Source organism: Schistocerca piceifrons, chromosome 4, assembly GCF_021461385.2.
Source record: "Schistocerca piceifrons isolate TAMUIC-IGC-003096 chromosome 4, iqSchPice1.1, whole genome shotgun sequence".
Classification (NCBI taxonomy): Eukaryota; Metazoa; Arthropoda; class Insecta; order Orthoptera; family Acrididae; genus Schistocerca; species Schistocerca piceifrons.
Genome location: NC_060141.1, coordinates 422,682,873 through 422,702,064, shown reverse-complemented (window position 1 = coordinate 422,702,064; position 19,192 = coordinate 422,682,873). Strand labels below are relative to the sequence as shown.

The 19,192-nt window shown below is 42.6% G+C and overlaps 1 protein-coding gene across 1 annotated transcript in view; it reads left to right on the top strand.

Annotated features, from left to right (window-relative positions):
• The window catches only part of LOC124794671 (serine/threonine-protein kinase Genghis Khan), a 367,558-nt gene that overhangs the window by 234,063 nt on the left and 114,303 nt on the right, over window positions 1-19,192 (top strand). The window contains exon 19 of the mRNA XM_047258205.1: window positions 9,271-9,425. Within this exon, the coding sequence (XP_047114161.1) occupies window positions 9,271-9,425 (155 nt within the window). The remainder of the gene's footprint in view (window positions 1-9,270; window positions 9,426-19,192) is intronic.

Genomic DNA, 19,192 nt, shown 5'->3' with positions numbered 1-19,192 from the left:
TTGGAATACATCTCTCTTGAATACTCGAAGCTATAGGCACTGATACAAATGGCTCCTTGCTAGTTCGTAGCCATTAACTTAGATGGCTATTCTGTCTCTCGGCTAATGAGAGAGAAAGGCTTCGTACAACTGGGCGATAGCTAGGTTCGCGTACAACTGGGCGGTAGCTTGGTTCTCGTACAACTGGGGTCGAGTCCACTCTCGTATCACGAGACCTGCCTTGGTGGTGGCGCTAGGTCTGCGATCACAGTGGCGACACGCGGGTCCGACATGTACTACATGGACCGCGGCCGATTTAAACTACCACCTAGCAAGTGTGGTGTCTGGCGGTGACACCACATTCCTCCCCCGCAAATCGGCGAACGGTCGTGAGATAAGGCTTCCGCCCGCCGTGGGGAGGACCACATGTTGACGTATGCGATGAGGTGGGGAGCCTAACAGGCGAGGCTGTGCCACCCGCACCCGGCCATCCGGTCCGAGGGGAGCTAGGAAACGCCTGCAAAACTAGTCCAGGGTGCACGTCAACATGCGGTGTATGCGCCCGTAAAGAAACATGAGGGGCCGAAGTGTCGACCTCCATTGCGTCGGGGTAGCCGACGCGCGATGACGTCACGTGGTCCGGAGCGGGCGGGAGTTCCATGGCGGCGGACAGCTGGTCACGGGAAGCGATCGGCGGCGCGTGACCCTGGGAGGCGCCTGGCGGCGGCAACGAAGCGTCGAATGCGGTCGGCGGCGGCGGCGGCTGCTGCTGCTGCTGCTGCGGCGGCGGCGGCGGCGCGTCGCCATGGGGCAAAATGGAAGGCATCGTCGGTAACACCTGGGGATGAGGCGAGCCAGTAGATGGGTCCCCAGGGCGCTGACCGGACGGCACCGTCGCTGAAAGCAGACGGGGAGCGGCAGAACCCGAGCGACGACCGAGGCGCAGCTGATTGAGATGCCGACGCACCTCACCAGAGGCCCCCAAAACCAAATACATCGCGCGGCCGAGGCAGCGAAGAATGCGCCCTGCGAGCCAACGCCGTGAACCTCGATAGTTGCGATAAAATACAACGTCGCCTGGAGCAAAAGCAGGAGTCTGCCGCTGCGCAGGAACCTGATGCGGCGGATGCAGCAAAGACATCAAGGTGCGATGAGGACGACCGTGGAGCAACTCAGCCGGCGAGCGACCATCTCGGGGCTGAGAGCGATACGAAGACAAAAAGAGCAACAATGCGTCCTCCCGAGAATGCGACTCTTTCAATTTCAACATCTGTGACTTGAAAGTCCGGACCAAACGTTCAGCGGCACCGTTGGACTGAGGCGAAAACGGCGCGGATGTCAGATGTTGAATACCATTGGCCTGGCAGAAAGACTGGAATTCTGCGGACATGAATTGTGGGCCATTGTCTGAAACAATAGTCTGCGGAAGACCTTCAATGCAAAAGATAGCAGACAATGCTTGGATGGTGGCGGAGGACGTCGTGGAAGACATCCGGACAACAAAAGGAAAATTACTGAAGGCGTCGACCAGAACCAACCATCGAGCATTCCAGAATGGACCAGCAAAATCAATGTGCAAGCGTTGCCAAGGGGAAGTGGCTTTTGGCCACGCAAAGACTTTCCGCGGCGGCGCGGACTGTTGTTCGGCACACGCCGGGCACGAAGAACACATTTTCGTAATCGCAGCATCGATTCCGAACCAAGTACAGTGCTGACGAGCAAGTTGTTTCGTTCGCACTATACCCCAATGTCCTTTATGAAGAAGCCGTAAAACAGAGGACTGTAACGAACGTGGGACCACGACTCTGGACTGATCATTATCAGAACGCAACAACAAAACACCACGTCGAACAAAAAGTCTCTCCTTGTGAGCAAAAAATCGGCGAACCAACGGATCCTCGATCCGAGACTTTGACAAAGGCCATTGCGTAGCAACAAAACGTAAAACAGTAGCAAGGACAGGGTCAGCAGCTGTGGCTGTAGCGACACGACGAAAATCAATCGGAAACGATTCGACCACTTCATCGGTTTCCGAATCAATGAACATGCAAGCAAGTTCGGAAGAATCGAATGCTTTATCCTCAGCAACAGGCAAACGGGACAACGCATCGGCGTTGCCGTGCTTAGCAGTGGACCGATACAAGATATCGTAGCGGTACTGCGAGAGGAAAATAGACCAGCGAATGAATTTCTGCGCTGTACGTGGAGGTACAGGCTTGGACGGATGAAAAAGCGATGTCAAAGGTTTGTGGTCTGTGATGATGGTAAAGTGACGACCATACAAGAAATCATGGAACTTAGTAACACCAAACACGAGAGCCAAAGCTTCTTTCTCTATCTGTGAATAATTTCTTTGCGCAGACGAGAGCAATTTGGACGCAAAGGCAATAGGGCGATCATGTGAGCCAACTTTGTGCGCAAGCACAGCACCGATCCCGAAATCCGATGCATCTACCATCAACAAAAGGGGTTTCTGGGGATCGAAAGGCGTAAGGCAAGTATTAGAAAGCAACGCCGATTTCAACTGGCGAAAGGCGCGTTCACATTCCGGCGTCCAGACGAACGGAACACCTTTACGGCGTAAGCGATGAAGCGGAGCTGAAATGGAAGAGGCATTGCGCACATATTTATGGTAATAATTAATTTTACCCAACACACTCTGTAGCTGTTTCAGATTTTTAGGGGACGGCAATTCTTGTATGGCACGGAGGTGCTCTGGACTCGGATGTATGCCTTGGGCATTAATGACATGTCCCAGGTATGGAATGTCACGAGCAAAAAACACACATTTGTCCTTCCTCAAGCGAAGACCATTTTGCCGCAAGACCTGAAATAATGTTCGTAAATTCGCAAGATGATCTTCTTCTGTCTGTCCGGAGATCACTATATCGTCCAGATAGTTTGCTGCAGTAGGGACCGACGCACAAATAGTTTGTAAATATTGCTGAAACAAGGCAGGGGCGGATGCACACCCGAATGGCAGTCTTTTGAAGCGGTACAATCCAAGATGCGTGTTAACCACCAATACGCGCTGGGATGCGTCGTCCACCGGTATTTGCAAGTACGCATCGGCTAGGTCCAACTTTGAAAAATATTTTCCCGGGCACAGTTTAGCAAAAAGATCTTCCGGGCGGGGCAAAGGAAAAGTAGCAGTCACTAGCTGTGGATTCACTGTGGCCTTGAAGTCCACGCAAAGTCTCAATTTTCCGGAAGGTTTTGGCAAAATGACTAAGGGTGAGGCCCAGAGAGAAGCTTGCACACGTTCAATTACACCCTGTGATTCGAGATCGTGTAACGTCCTGGCGACCTCATCACGCAATGCGTGGGGAACATTGCGCGCCCTGAAAAATTTCGGTTGCGCGTTTACCTTCAGTTCTAAATGTGCTTCATAGTTTTTAGCGCAACCTAAGCCCGGTGCAAAAACGTCTGCAAATTCGTCACACAGCCGAGAAACACTGTCTGTAGGCACAGTCTGATTCACTGATAGGACCTGATTTACAATAGACATGTTAAACAACTTAAATAAATCTAGACCAAATAAGTTCACTGCCGAAGAAGAACGAAGAACGTAAAATGACACAAGTTTTGTTTGTTCCTTGTATGTTGCAAGAAGGCTGCACTGTCCTAACACAGGAATTTTCTGTCCGGAATATGTAGTTAGCTTAACATTTGCGGAACGCAACGGAGGTGCGCCCAGTTGTTTGTATGTGTCGTGATTGAGCAATGAAACTGCAGCTCCGGTATCGAGCTGGAATGGTATCACTTGGCCTTCAAAGTCTAAGTCCACAAAAAGTTTATTGTCCTGCTGACGACAAGAGCGACTGTTTTGTGCAATTGGAACAGACACTGGTACAGAATCACTTGCTAATTGACGTGACTTCCGGCGACGTCGACGCACAGTTTTTGTGGGACGATCACAGTTACTGTCAGAGAAAGTGTCACTGGACGAAGTGGAATTAACGACATGAATGTCCATAGGCGAAGGTCCACGAGCCTGAGTGTCCTTGGTTCGATTCCGGCGCGAAGCAAAGGGCCTGGAATGATTGTGATTGTCTGATCGGAGCTTTTTCTGGCAAACACTTTGAACATGTCCTTTCGTATTGCAGAAAAAGCAAATAGCTTGGCGTGACGGGCAATGTTCACGCGAATGTCTAGTAGCACACCGCGGGCATGATTTCACTGTATTTGTGTGCTGGCGCGGCACACCTGGCTTAGCACGCGGCGGTCGCTGTGCGTCCGTGCGCACGGCCCGGTTACCGGGTCGCACAGCGCGTCCAGCGGGCCGGTTAATGTTACACACGGCTGGCGAAGTTTCAAAAGATTCCTGAGCACAGTCCAGTGTGTCCTGTCTATCCAATATGTCTATCACTTGTTGAAGGGAGGGATTAACTAGTTTCAAAATTTGCTCCCGTATGCGAACATCAGAAACGTTCTGTGCAATTGCATCACGCACCATTGTATCTGAATAAGAAAGACCACAGTCACATTCAAAGGCACAGTCCCTAGTAAGTCCTTGCAATGTTGCTACCCACTCCCTATTAGTTTGACCGGCCGTACGTTTTGTACGAAAAAACGTATACCGTTTTGCAACCACATTAACTGTTTCTTTGAAATAGGCATCTAAGGCAGACAAAATTTCCTCGTATGACAAAGTTGCTACGTCGCGGCGGGGAAACAATTTCACTATCACACGGTATGTGGACACACCGACACAAGAAAGCAAAAACGGCTGCCGCTCATTACCTTGAATTCTGTAGGCAGCCAAGTGAAAGGCGAACTGACGAGACCACTCTTGCCAGGTCTCATCGGCTGCCACGTATGGTCGAAAGGGAGGTGCAACAGCGTTCAGTGGCAGCGGTAGCGAAGAAGCGGCGGCGGCCGCATCGGTGTGCAGCGCACGTTGACCCTGGACGAGCTGTCCAAGGGCATCCAATAACGCCTGCGTCTGCTGATTCTGCAAGCGATAAAATTCGGACAGTACATCTGGAGAATGTGGCGAAGCCATGACACAATGAAATGTAAGCAATCAGAAATAAGTTTTTACTCGTCGCCAATCTGTAGTGACGTAACAAGACTGTTACGCCACACGGTAGTAGCCAAAAGAAAGGCACGCTAGACTAATGCTGTGGCCGATAGTGCACGAACGGCAATAAGCAGACGGGCGTGAAGTCTGGAACATGAGAACTTATGAATGAATAAGAAGAAAAGTATGTAGATGCTTTTTACTTAACTTTTATTGATTCCTTGGAATACATCTCTCTTGAATACTCGAAGCTATAGGCACTGATACAAATGGCTCCTTGCTAGTTCGTAGCCATTAACTTAGATGGCTATTCTGTCTCTCGGCTAATGAGAGAGAAAGGCTTCGTACAACTGGGCGATAGCTAGGTTCGCGTACAACTGGGCGGTAGCTTGGTTCTCGTACAACTGGGGTCGAGTCCACTCTCGTATCACGAGACCTGCCTTGGTGGTGGCGCTAGGTCTGCGATCACAGTGGCGACACGCGGGTCCGACATGTACTAAATGGACCGCGGCCGATTTAAACTACCACCTAGCAAGTGTGGTGTCTGGCGGTGACACCACAAGCTCCTTCATCAAAGCTGTTGTATATAAGTCGTGGACTTGTTTGGACGACCCTTGCACTTTACTGAGCAGTTATAGTGCCCTGCAGTTCTTAGAATTATTGCTAACCCAAAAGCAAAAAGAATGTTGAATGTTAATGCAATAATGGAAAGCCTTGAGTGTATTACAAAGCAAAGAATATAGACAATCATACACAATATAACTGAGGTGCTGAAAAGTAGATATGTGTAAATAAAATTTGGAATTTATAGTGTTCCATTTGGATAATTTTACACCTCATACCTTAAAAACAAACACACACACACACACACACACACACACACACACACACACACACACACACACAGAGAGAGAGAGAGAGAGAGAGAGAGAGAGAGAGAGAGAGAGAGGTACTTTGCCCTAGTGCTGCAGGTGCAGATCACACAGGCTTTGTGCAGCCTGTTACTACCTTTCCCTTGTGAATGTCTTACATTATCTCCCAAGAAATGAAACATTGTTCAGATTTTTTATGGTTTGGAGTTTTAGTAGTGAATGTTTGTGTGTCAGTCCACTGACAAACAAAATTTTATCACCCTTGCGTACGGTTGTAAACAGGTTATTACAGTGTAACACCATTTTCATGCACCTCAGTATTTTATGTTCAAAATTGTACAGTGATAAGAAGATGCTTACATTTGTTTCTGTAGACCACTGTATGGACAAAATACACAGTCAACAATAGGTCTATTGTCTTTGTGTTGACTTCTATTAACAAAAGTAACATGTTTTGAATGACAGTGTATACACAATTCAGTGATGCCAGTATTCAAATTATTTACAACAATTGAGAGAGATTGTTGTAACTGTAAGAAAATAGTTTCTCTTGAAATCAACTATTTTAATGAACTTCATGCCTGGCAGAATTGTCTTGTGACAAATTACTGCTCGAAACAATTTTTGTCCAGCTTCCAAGTAGCTAGCTGTATTGTTATTGTGAGATGACGTGAGAGGACTCATGGTTTATTGAAAAGTATTGTCTACAACATTTACCTCATAAATGTTCAGTTTAAGGATCACATCGGCTTAAAGTAGACAAAATGGTTAGGAGTTATTCATAATATTTCACAGTTATTTTTAATGCAATAGTTTATTCTTTTTCCTCTCTTGGTCCTATAGACAAAATGCCCCTATTTATTGGTGTCACAAGCTGCCTGTGGGGCTTGCTTCTACTCCTTATGAAAATATATTTCTGAAAATGACTCCAGCTTATTGGAATAGAAAAGGTGTTGAGAGCATCACATCACCATTTGGTAATGTACTGGTTGCTGTTTCTTTGCTGCTGTTGCTGCTGCATTAGTTTTTGTTTGTGACACCCACCTCATATTTGGCTTTCTCTCCCACTTACAGGTTCCTAATAATTTTTAATTCCTTACTTTAAAATGTTTCATGTCTATAAGACAGTCAGTACATTGTGACAGAACCATATTCAGTGTGTTTCCTTGTATGATATACAACAAATGATCATTTAAATACTGTTATTTTTTTAAAGTATGAAACTGCTATTGGCATTATGCAAAAGTGAAGGCAATCACTTCAAGAATGCTTTTTATTTTCACATTATGGTTTACGAAATAAACAATTAGTTTTTGTGTGGGCAGGAAAAATTGTAATTTGTTTAAATGCATGCAGAGTGAAAAGTCGATGTCTGTTTCATATTTGATGAGTGGTTCCAGTGTTCCAAGTGTGTCAGTGTTAACCAAATATGTTTCTCATTGTCTGTCAAATTAAATTAACTTGTACTTTCTTTGTAGAAATTTGACTGTCCACAAATAATACTGCAAAGAACTTACCATCACATAATGACATTCTTTGTGGCCTTCCTTTTTTTTTAGCACTGAATTAAAGTGGGATGCTAATAGCTTTTAACAGTCCTTTCTTGTTGCTGTAAAGCTTATTATTTTTTTAATAGCATTTCAATTTTTTCTATTTTTTTATCCACAAAAATAATCTTACCCACTTGTAGGTCAAAATTTGAATAAATGTGTTTCTTTCAGATATTAGTAATATCAGAATTGCATTTATTACTTGTTGTTTGTATCCAATATGTGCAGTTTAATGGCATTTCTGCTACAGTTATTGTGTAAATAATGTTGTGCCTTCAGGAAGAATATTCTTAGCTATTTTCTATGTAGAACAGAGCAGCAAAAGATTAGAAGTGAAAAATATCATGCTCAGAAAGAGCAACTCTCAGTATGGTAAAATTTTACCAAGCCATGATAAACAGCAGTTCCTTTCTTTAGTCATCTGTAAAAATGGATAACATTTATAAAGAAGTGAGGATTGTAGCAAGTAGAACATTGCGAAACTGTCAAGGGTAAAACATTTAACATGAAAATATAAAAATGAAGCATCTACAGTGTAAGAGGGGAAAGGGGAGGGGGATTAGAAAAAAATAGAAGGCTGAAAGAAATAAAAAGAAACAGGGAAGTTGACAACAAAAATTATTGCATATCTACCCATTCACAAATTGTGAGGATTTTTCTCATACGTTTTTGATATTGTGGCCTCTAAGACCATAATTGGGAACAACTGAGATTTTAATTTATAGGGCAAGTTGGTCAGATTGTGGCTCTATAAGTGTATAGGTATAGCACTTACCGTGAAAATGACACTATGAAGAATAACAGTTCTAATTAATAGGTAAAAAATCTACTTACCAAGCAGCTGCAATGGAACACACACACAAAAGGATTTAACGTTTACAAGCTTTTGGAGCCAGTGGCTTCTTCTTCTGGCAGAAGAGTTGAAGCGGAAGGAAGAGGGGTGAAGGATAAGGACTGAAGAGGTTTAGGGAAAGGGGTACAGTTCAGAAAAGTCACCGAGAACCGCGGGTCAGGGGAGACTTACTGGACGGGGTGAGAAGGAAAGTCTTCCAGATCCAGGGTTCTGGATGATTTTTCTGAACTGTACCCCTTTCCCTAAACCTCCTCAGTCCTTTTTTTTCCTTCACCCCTCTTCCTTTCCCTTCAACTCTTCTGCCAGAAGAAGGAGCCACTGGCTCTGAAAGCTTGTAAACGTTAAATACTTTTGTGTGTGTTCCCCTGCCATTGCTTGGTGAGTAGATTTTTTATCTGTCCATTTAAATTATGTTATCAATAACTGATTATTCTAGTTCTAATTAATAGTGTGAAAAATTTTGTAAGTGTCATTCTGAGCTTTAAATGCAACCATTACTAAGTAGGCTATAAAAATGTCTGACAGATGAAAATGTTGTGGCGTGTTCTGTGTTGGTTTTAATCTTGTAGGTTTGTGGCTCAGTCCTTTTTGTTGGTGTGCTGTGTTACTGTTTTGCAATAAATTGTTTTTGTTTTTGATGTAAGAAAATCAACATTATCAATGTTATTATTATGTTTTGTGCAGTTCACATCCTCACTATAATCTATTTCAAAACTACCAAAATGGATCAGACTGATGTGTGTGCAGGTTACGCTATTTAAGCTTTAGCGCTGACATAACAATAGTGCAGTCAGAAAGGCTTGGCATTGCATTTTTGTTTTCTTCCTTCTTTATTATATTGTTTTTTTTTTAACTTAACAATATGACTTCTGGCCTTGCATTTACAACTTTTTTATGAAATAATTTATAACGTCCATTACATAATTTAATGATTATATTATACAAACACTTGAGATATTACATTTCAGGACTGACTTTGCTACTTTGTTACAGTTTTGGATCGTCCTTCATCTCAGGTATCATACTTAGATCGTTTCCTAAAAGAAACACACCATGGGGGCTCAGTAGAGAGTGAAGAGGGGGATGTGGAAGACAACAGAGCCCCTTCAGTAACTAGTAGTAAATCAAACTTATCAGAACTCAGTATAGTAAGTAGTGTCAATACTCATCTTTATGAAATTTAATGAACTACATTTTACACCTCGTAACTCTCTATGTTCACTTCACTTGTATTCTTTCCTGCATCATACTGAATTTTCATGTTAATTGAATTTCTTAATATCATTTATTTTTCTTGACACCCAGAGTTCAGGTGGTGTGTGTGTGTGTGTGTGTGTGTGTGTGTGTGTGTGTGTGTGTGTTTTATTTTTAAATATGACTTTTGTATTTTACAGTGAGCACATACAGGTGACAGCCAATGATTTCATTGACTTTCAGAACACCCCCCCCCCCCCCCCCCCTACTCCACCAGGCCCATGATCCTTAGATATAGCATTTAGTATTTTTCTTTGTGTGACTTATGTAGCCTACTGTTTATACTGACATTCATTTAAATGGAAAGAGAAAAGATTATTTTTGTGTTATATTTAACATATGTATCCTAAGGCAGTGAAGAGATCAATCGTTGGACTGTAAACAGTGAGGTGCTACCCCTGTGCCTTGTGATTCGTTTGCTACCCCTGTGCCTTGTGATTCATTAGATACATATCAAATGACAGCAACATCTGTGACCTGATTTTTTATTGCAGTGAAGAGTTGTCTGGTTCATAAAATATTGCATGGAATTATATATTGATTACAAATTAACCCCCCTCCCCAATATGGATCAGGTAATTCCTTCCATGGATTCACCTGACCTATACTTAGGCCATTCCTTCCATGGGTACACATACTCCATATTCTGCAACACATTTGCTGTAAGTGGTACAATGCATCACAAACACTCACCAATATGCAAAGCATCCGAGCGATTAGATTAGATTCAGTTTTTGTTCCATAGACCCAAAAAAGAGATGATCTCATGGGTGTGGGACATGTTTCCCATATTCGTTTAAGACATTGCTCCTTTGCTTTCAACTCTTTTTGGTCACTATATGCTTGTGTCCCACACTCCTTTAAATTTACATGCCTCACTAAACTACTTTTTTGTTTGTTATCTCAGTGCTAGTATTACACATACTTATTACTTTTATTACTGTATTTCAGACCATTGATCATTTTAGTAGTAGAGTGTGCTAACGTCTGTAAAATCTACAGTCCTATTTGCTAGCATAAAATATTGTGTGCTCATGCTAGATAGTTCAAATTCCCCTAGCACGAACATATTATCTGTTTTCAAAACTCTTTAGGAGCATACAAATATGAAGTTATTGCTTGTCTTAAGCTCTCATCTCTTCACATTGTGTAAGTACCTCCAACAAGAGTTCCTCTGGGAACAACTATACATTCTACTTTCCTCCTTATCACACTAATTACATAACACATCTATTTGAGTAAATCGTAGTAAAATGATCAATATTTCACTTTTCAGTTATTGACCTTGTATCTTGCTAACTATTGGTTTTTCTTTCTTGTGTAACTACACCGTATATTCATAAGTGTGCTCTCGTCAAAGGTAACAATACTCTTTGCCTGACTTCACTCCTTCAGTGACTAAACAATTGAAGTGCTAAGTTATTTCTTCTCGCTTACATGTTAGCACTTCACAAGCCTGTTTAGTGAGTGCTTTCCCTTCTTGTATTTGATGTTGCTAACATGTCCAAAAAAATTGTCCTTGCAGTAATACATATACTGACTGTATTACTTTGTTTTATATGTGTTACCATGTCTTATGTGCATTATCTCTTAGCTTTCATGTGAAAAGATTGTAATTACTACAATGTGGCATGGATAAAAGAAGGGTTTCTGTCATAGAAACACATGAACTTGAAAAGAGGGAAGCTAGGACTGGTACTCCAGTGAAGAAGAAAGAAATTAAAAGTAGGAATAAGTGTGTTAGGATCGAAGAAGTAAAGAACACAGATCCCAAAGACAGGGTCTCATCCCACTCTCCCCCCCTGACCCTCCCCTTGTTCCCTCCCCTCCCTGGGACTCCATCGCTGTAAGGTTCATTAAGAATGCTGGAGGATGAAGAATGTTAACATATATTACAGACCAGACTTGTCTGCCTTTATTTGTACAAGGTCTGAGAACTGATTTGCACAATACCCCTATGAGTAGCCAGTAGTCGTTGAGTAACAAGAACAACAACACTTGGTGGTGGTGGTGGTGGTGGTGGTGGTGGTGTGTGTGCGCGCGTGTGCGCGCGCGCGCGCGCGCGCGCGCGCGCGCGCGCGCGCGCGCTTAACCATCAGTCTTTACGTCTTTGGCACTTAGTCATAGTATTTTCACTTTTTGCGTAAGTGTGTATGTACATGGTGACTTAAAAGTATTTCATCTCTGTCGTAAGTACATTTGTACCTGGTGACTTATTGTACGTAACACATCTCCTATAGAAGGTATAAGAGGAAAGAAAAGGTAGAAAATTGCATGTACCATACACTCGATGGCATATTTTCAACACACAAATAAAGTTTGTACATATAAATTGCTGTATTTTATTGCTGGTGTGCAAGCATAAGCGTCACTGTTTAGTTGTTACAAAAGACTAAGGACTTGCTTTGTCCTAACTGTGCCATGTTGCTTCATTTCAAAGTAGAGTAAATGGGCTCTACAGTTGAAAGACAACAGATTAGCAAAAAAGGAGAAATAGTTTCAAGGAAAACTAAACAAGAAATACTGAAACAATTAGTTCATTAAACCCGACAGGCATTAATTAGGGTAGTTGATAAAATATCAATATTTTTTTCACCAATATATCAGTATCAAAGTGGCAATATTGAGCACCAGTATTTTTATTATATACTATATTTTTGTCACAATTTTTGATAAATATTTGAAGTTGCTCTTTCGAAATTGTAGAAAACCTAATTTTACTTTAACTGTGTGAAGGAGTCTTACTACTTTTTGAGCTTTCATCACATCCAGTCTTTCTCTTTGACTGTGTGAAGCAGATATAGATTGCACAAAGAAGTCAGTTTTCACTGGGGGGGTGGCAGTGTGGATGGAATAACAAGATATCCAATGTGAGGAAATAGCACAACAGTTGCATTAAAAAACAATTTTTCATGCAATTAGCGCACTATTTCTTCACATCAGCATTCTTCAAAAACAGTTGCTGAAACGGATGAACATAAATCTAAATGACAAGATTTTCTTTGCGGTGGGTGGAGACATGTGCTACCAGCAGAAACTGCTACAAAACTTCCTGGCAGATTAAAACTGTGTGCTGGACTGAGACTCAAACTCGGGACTTTGCCTTTCATGGGAAATTACTCTTCCATCTGAGCTATCGAAGCATGTCCCATGACCCTTCCTGACAGCTTTAAATCAGCCAGTACCTTGTCTCCTACCTTCCAAACTTCACAGAAGCTCTCTCCTGCAGGCCTTACAGAACTAACACTCCAGGAGTGCAAAAGGCAAACATCCCGAGTGCCAGTCTTGGTCCGGCACACAGTTTTAAATATGCCGGGAAGTTTCATTTCAGTACACACTCTGCTGTGTAGTGAAAATTTCGTTCCAAAAACTGCAACTTTTAATATCACCACATAATTTTGACACTACAGTTGCTGGTGTTCATAGAAATGAAAAAAACAGGGAAGTCAATCTGAAGTGTTCCAGACAGATCTGATATGTGACGAAACCAAATGATGGGCCCATCAGTCACCTTTTATTGTGCCACTTGTCTGTAATTAACATTGTTATCAAATTGATTATCGCCAAATGTGAACGTGCATCATTTTCCATTCAGTTTTTGCTCCAAGGTGGATAAGCAGAAACTGTTGATATATAGAATATATAATAATGAATCAATACTAATATAATAGAAGGAAACATTCCACGTGGGAAAAATTATATATAAAAACAAAGATGAGGTGACTTACCGAATGAAAGCGCTGGCAGGTCGATAGACACACAAACAAACACAAACATACACACAAAATTCAAGCTTTCGCAACAAACTGTTGCCTCATCAGGAAAGAGGGAAGGAGAGGGGAAGACGAAAGGAAGTGGGTTTTAAGGGAGAGGGTAAGGAGTCATTCCAATCCCGGGAGCGGAAAGACTTACCTTAGGGGGAAAAAAGGACAGGTATACACTCGCACACACGCACATATCCATCCACACATACAGACACAAGCAGACATGAATCAATACTAATATAATAGAAGGAAACATTCCACGTGGGAAAAATTATATATAAAAACAAAGATGAGGTGACTTACCGGATGAAAGCGCTGGCAGGTCGATAGACACACAAACAAACACAAACATACACACAAAATTCAAGCTTTCGCAACAAACTGTTGCCTCATCAGGAAAGAGGGAAGGAGAGGGGAAGACGAAAGGAAGTGGGTTTTAAGGGAGAGGGTAAGGAGTCATTCCAATCCCGGGAGCGGAAAGACTTATCTTAGGGGGAAAAAAGGACAGGTATACACTCGCACACACGCACATATCCATCCACACATACAGACACAAGCAGACTTACCTTAGGGGGAAAAAAGGACAGGTATACACTCGCACACACGCACATATCCATCCACACATACAGACACAAGCAGACATATGTCTGCTTGTGTCTGTATGTGTGGATGGATATGTGCATGTGTGCGAGTGTATACCTGTCCTTTTTTCCCCCTAAGGTAAGTCTTTCCGCTCCCGGGATTGGAATGACTCCTTACCCTCTCCCTTAAAACCCACTTCCTTTCGTCTTCCCTCTCCTTCCCTCTTTCCTGATGAGGCAACAGTTTGTTGCGAAAGCTTGAATTTTGTGTGTATGTTTGTGTTTGTTTGTGTGTCTATCGACCTGCCAGCGCTTTCGTTCGGTAAGTCACCTCATCTTTGTTTTTATATATAATGAATCAATACTAAAATTTACAGGTCTAAAACTGGCAGTGTATTTACAATGTGCAACCGATATTTTCTTTGGCTGGTATGTCGACATTTTTTCCGTCTATATATCAATAATTTTTTTTTTTTTGATATATCGAGGGCTGATAATGATTTTTTCTTAAATATTGTTTTTTTGGGTTCCTGACATTTTTAAAACTATCGACAGTCCTGATGTTAACCCAGAGTACCGACTTAGAGTGCAGGTTGCCCTGTGGACTTTCTTTTCTTTACTATATTGATATTGTATAAACCTTTTCCTTCCCCATTTTAATATCTACTAAAAATAATTCCTTTGAATGTTAAATACCCACTATTTTAAGTGGTTCACCATGTCATCATCATTATGATCATCTTGGACAGTTTCCAGCCTCTGGAAACTGTCCAAGATGATAATGATGTCTTGGAAAAAAATTGCCAAGTCTGTTTCTTTATATTTGAACTGCAGTGATAATACTTAATCAATACTAGCTTATCAACATGGAACATGGGCATATTTGCACTCTGATTGTATTAGGTTGGCCTGTAAGTTCTGGTGTTTTTTTTTTAAGGGGCAGGTTTCCACAAAAATAAACAAGAAATGAACAACTCAATGAATAATGTATTCTCTGGTGTTCTTTACAACTTGGCCCTAACATTCAACAAGCTGTTCGATGCCTCAATAGTAGAAATCACCTGGGTTCCACTTGAAGAAACCTTCCTGTCAAACCTTGGAATTCCGCGTTGTTACAGAGTGAAATGCCATGCAGTTCATTTGACAGGCACTGAACAAATGGAAATCAGAAAGCGCCAAGTCAGGAGAATCCAAATGATGTGGCAGCACTTCAGAGCCAAGTGTTCGAATGGCTTCCATAGCAGTGTGAGGGTTATGTTACAGAGGAATGCCATGTTGCCTATCAGGATTTTGTTGCTGGATAATGTTGTCAAGTCATTGCATTTGTTGGACATAAAGTTGTGCATTCACTGTTTGGTTCTGATCAACCAATTCATGAAAGATCATGGATGTCTTTGAGGTCATAATTGCTGTCGTTGAATCTCTTAAACCAACCAAAGGGGCATCTCTCCTTCACCATATACTTTACAAACTTCTCGAACAGCTTCTGTGGCTAAAAAGCAGTAGGTTTGAAACTGCTCTTTTGTGTCAACTTTACATTCCATTTCAATTACCTGAAAACAACAGAATGTATACCAGCATAAAAAGACTAAAAGCACGATTCTGTAGAAAACATACTTTTCTATTGAATAACATAAAACACATAGCCAAAACGTTTTATTTTTCACACAAAATTTTCACTTAAAACAAAAGTGAATGAAAAATAAATAAAACGGTACTCATGGTACAATCAAATATCTCTTCCCTCTGATTTTCATTTGCTTGTGTATACTTTTACCCACTATTTTCTGTAGTTCCTCTACTTGTAGGTGGCCATTTAAATCATTTTAGTAGGGATCCCCAATAAAATTTTTATTCATAACTTCAGCTGGAGGTAGTACTGTACACATACGCAGTAGTTTCTTTATGATCACTTGAAACACTGTAATCAACTGAGCCCATACGGTACATTCCTCAGAACAATATGTTCTACACAAACAACCAATTTCCTTCATTACTGACTCACAAGCATTCAATTCCCGTTTTCATGCAAGAAATTCCTGGAAACTATTACTTGTGAACTGTGACCCATTACCCGTTAATAACTGCTGGTGTTACCATACATCTATGAAGTATACCCTTAAATAGTTTATTACAGAACCCTTATTTGCTTGTTTAATTGGATAAAGTTTGACATTTAGGCATCTGGCCGTAACAATCTGCTGCAGTTAGATCATATAGAGCTGTTGATATTATTGATCAGTTTATATGGCACATTAATGTTATCCTCTTTAACCCTTTGACATTCTTCATGGGTTCTCAATATCTTTCTCACTTTACTACTTAGATTCTTAAAATAAGAGAATTTATTCATAATATGATTAGGAGGATAGATTGCTATTCACCATATGATGGTGGAGATGTTGAGTCAAAATGGGCACAATAAAAAAATGCTAAATAAGTGAGCTTTTGGCCAAAAGGCCTTCTCCTAAAGCAGACAAACCAATCATAACTCAAAAATACATGACCGTTGTCTCAGGCCACCAAGGCTGGACTGCAAGCAACTGTGTGTGATGGAAGAAGCAGTCTGGGTAGTGGGGTATGAAGGAGGCTGGGACAGAGAGACAAATGAATATCTGGGTAGGGGTGGGGGACTGCAAAGTGCTGCTTGTGGGTGCATATAGGTACGTGGTAGGGAGAGGCTAGGGCAGCTAGATACAGTGAGGAGGTTAGACAGGGGGCAGAAAAGGAGGAAGTAGAGGAGGGGAACGAGACTAGTGGATGTGTTGGTGGAACAGAAGGCTGTATAGTGCTCGAGTGAGAGCAGGGAAGGGGATAGGTAGGTGAAGGAAGTGACTAAGGAATGTTGAGGCCAGGAGTGTTATGGGAACATAGGAGATATAGCAGGGAGATTTCCCACTTGCACAGTTCAGAAAAGCTGGTGTTGCTGGGAGAGATCCAGATGGTGCAGACTGTGAAGCAGTTATTTAAGTGAAGAATGTTGTGTTGGGCAGTGTGCTCAGCAACTGGGTGATCCAATTGTGTATTGACTACAGTTTGTTGGTGGTCGTTCATGCAGACAGACAGCTTGTGGGTTGTCATGCCCATGTAGAATGCAGCACAGTGGTTCAATCTGTGCTTGTAGATGTCATAACTGCTTTCACAGGTGGCCATGCCTTTGATCATAAGGGACTGATGCTTGCGACCTGACTAGAGTAGGTGGCAGTGAGAGGTTGTATGGGACAGATTTTGCATCTAAGTCTACTACAGGGATATGAGGCATGGGGGCAAGAGCTTGGGAACATGGGTGGCATAGGGATGGATGAAGATATTCTGTAGATTTGTTGGGCAGCAGAATATCACTTTGTGGGGGATAGTGGGTAAAATATTCCTCATTTCAGGACATGATGAGAGTTAGTCAAAACTCTGGTGGAGAATGTGATTCAGTTGCTCCAGTTCTGGGTGGTAATGATTCACAAGGGAATAGTCTTTTGTGGCCAGATGGTGGGACTAGAGGTCATGGGGCTCTGAAGAGGTCAGGTATGGGAGATCTGTTTCTGTAAAAGGCTGAGAGCATAATTTCGGTCTGTGAAGTGCTCAGTGAGATCCTTGGTATATTTGCACAGGGGCTGCTCGTCACTACAGATGTGATGGCCATGTGTGGCAAGGCTGTATTGAAGAGAGTTTGTGGCATGGAATAGTTGGCAGCTGGTGAAGTCAAGGTATTGATTGTGATTGATAGGTTTGATGTGGAAGGAGGTTGTGATGTAGTCATCTTTGAGGCTACAGGGAGTTGTTTGTAGGTGATGCCTTCAAATGTGAAGTAATGTAGTGGGTGAAAATATAGTTGATCATAGTGACAAGGGAGGAGGTTGTAGGTTTTGAATCTGTTGGACGTTGAAAAAGGTGAAGTTCAGTAGTGGTGAGGCCATGGGTATTAGGGTTGTTAATGTAAAGGTAGTGGAATCAGTAGTGACAAGCAGTGGAACAGCAAAGGGCAACCGCATGGCATAATCCTGTGCCAACCTTTTCATGGGCCATTTATAGGAATCCTTCTTAACTACCCACAAATCATACCTCTCATCTGGTTCAGATTCCATAACGACATCTTCATGATCTGGATCAAGGCCAAGGACACACTATCCACATTCCTCTAGAACCTCAACATCTTCTCCCCCATTTGTTACACCTGATCCTCCTCAACCCAACAAGCCACCTTCCTTGATGTTGACCTCTGCCTCAAAGACAGCTACATCAATACCTTTTGTGCATATCAAACCTACCAACCACCAGCAAAACCACTTCAACAGCTGCTCTGTATTCCATACCAAGAAGTCCCTTCCAAACAACATAGCCCTCGGTGACCATCACATTAATAGTGATGAGCAGCTCTTCTCCAAATATAGCAGTCTCACTGAGGCATTCACAGACCAAAATTACCATCCTAAACTTGCACAGAAACAGATTCCCATGCTTTATCTCTCCAGTCACCCACTGCCACCCAAAGTTCCACTGTCCAGCCACAAAGGAGCATTCCCCTCATGACTCAGTACCATCCATGACTGGAGCAACTCAATCACATTCTCCACCAGGGTTTTGACTACCTCTCATCGTGTCTTGAAATGAGGACTATTTTGCCCACTATACTTCTCATCCCTCCCACAGTGGTATTCCTCACACCACCAAACCAGCACAATATCCTCATCCACCCCTACTTCACCCCTGCTCCCAAGCCCTTCCCCGTGTCTCACATTCCTGTAATAGACTTAGACGCAAGACCTGTCCTATACATCCTCCCACTACCACCTCCTCCAGTTCAGTCACAAGCATCACCTTTACCATCAAAGGCAAAGCTGCTTGTGAAAGCAGTCATGTGGTATACAAGCCAAGATGCAACCACTACACTGCATTCTACAAGGGCATGACAGCCAACAAGCTTTCTGTCCGCATGAATGACCACCAACAAACTGTGGCCAAGAGGTAACTGGACTTCCTGGTTGCTGAGAATGCTGCCCAACACAATATTCTGCACATAAATGACTGCTTCATAGCCTACACCATTTGCATCCTTCCTACCAACACTAGCTTTCCTGAATTGCACATGTGGGAAACCTCCGTGCAATATATCCTACATTACTGTAACTCCCCTGGCCTCAGCCTTCATTCGTCGCTGTGCTTCACCTACCTGTCCCCTGTCCCCTTCCCTGCTCTCACTCCATCACTACACAACCTTGTGATCAACCAACACGCCAACTGTTCTCTTTCCTCTCCTCTACTTCTCTCATTTTCCACCTCATCCCCTCTTCCCCATATAACATCCCGACTGCCCTACGCTAT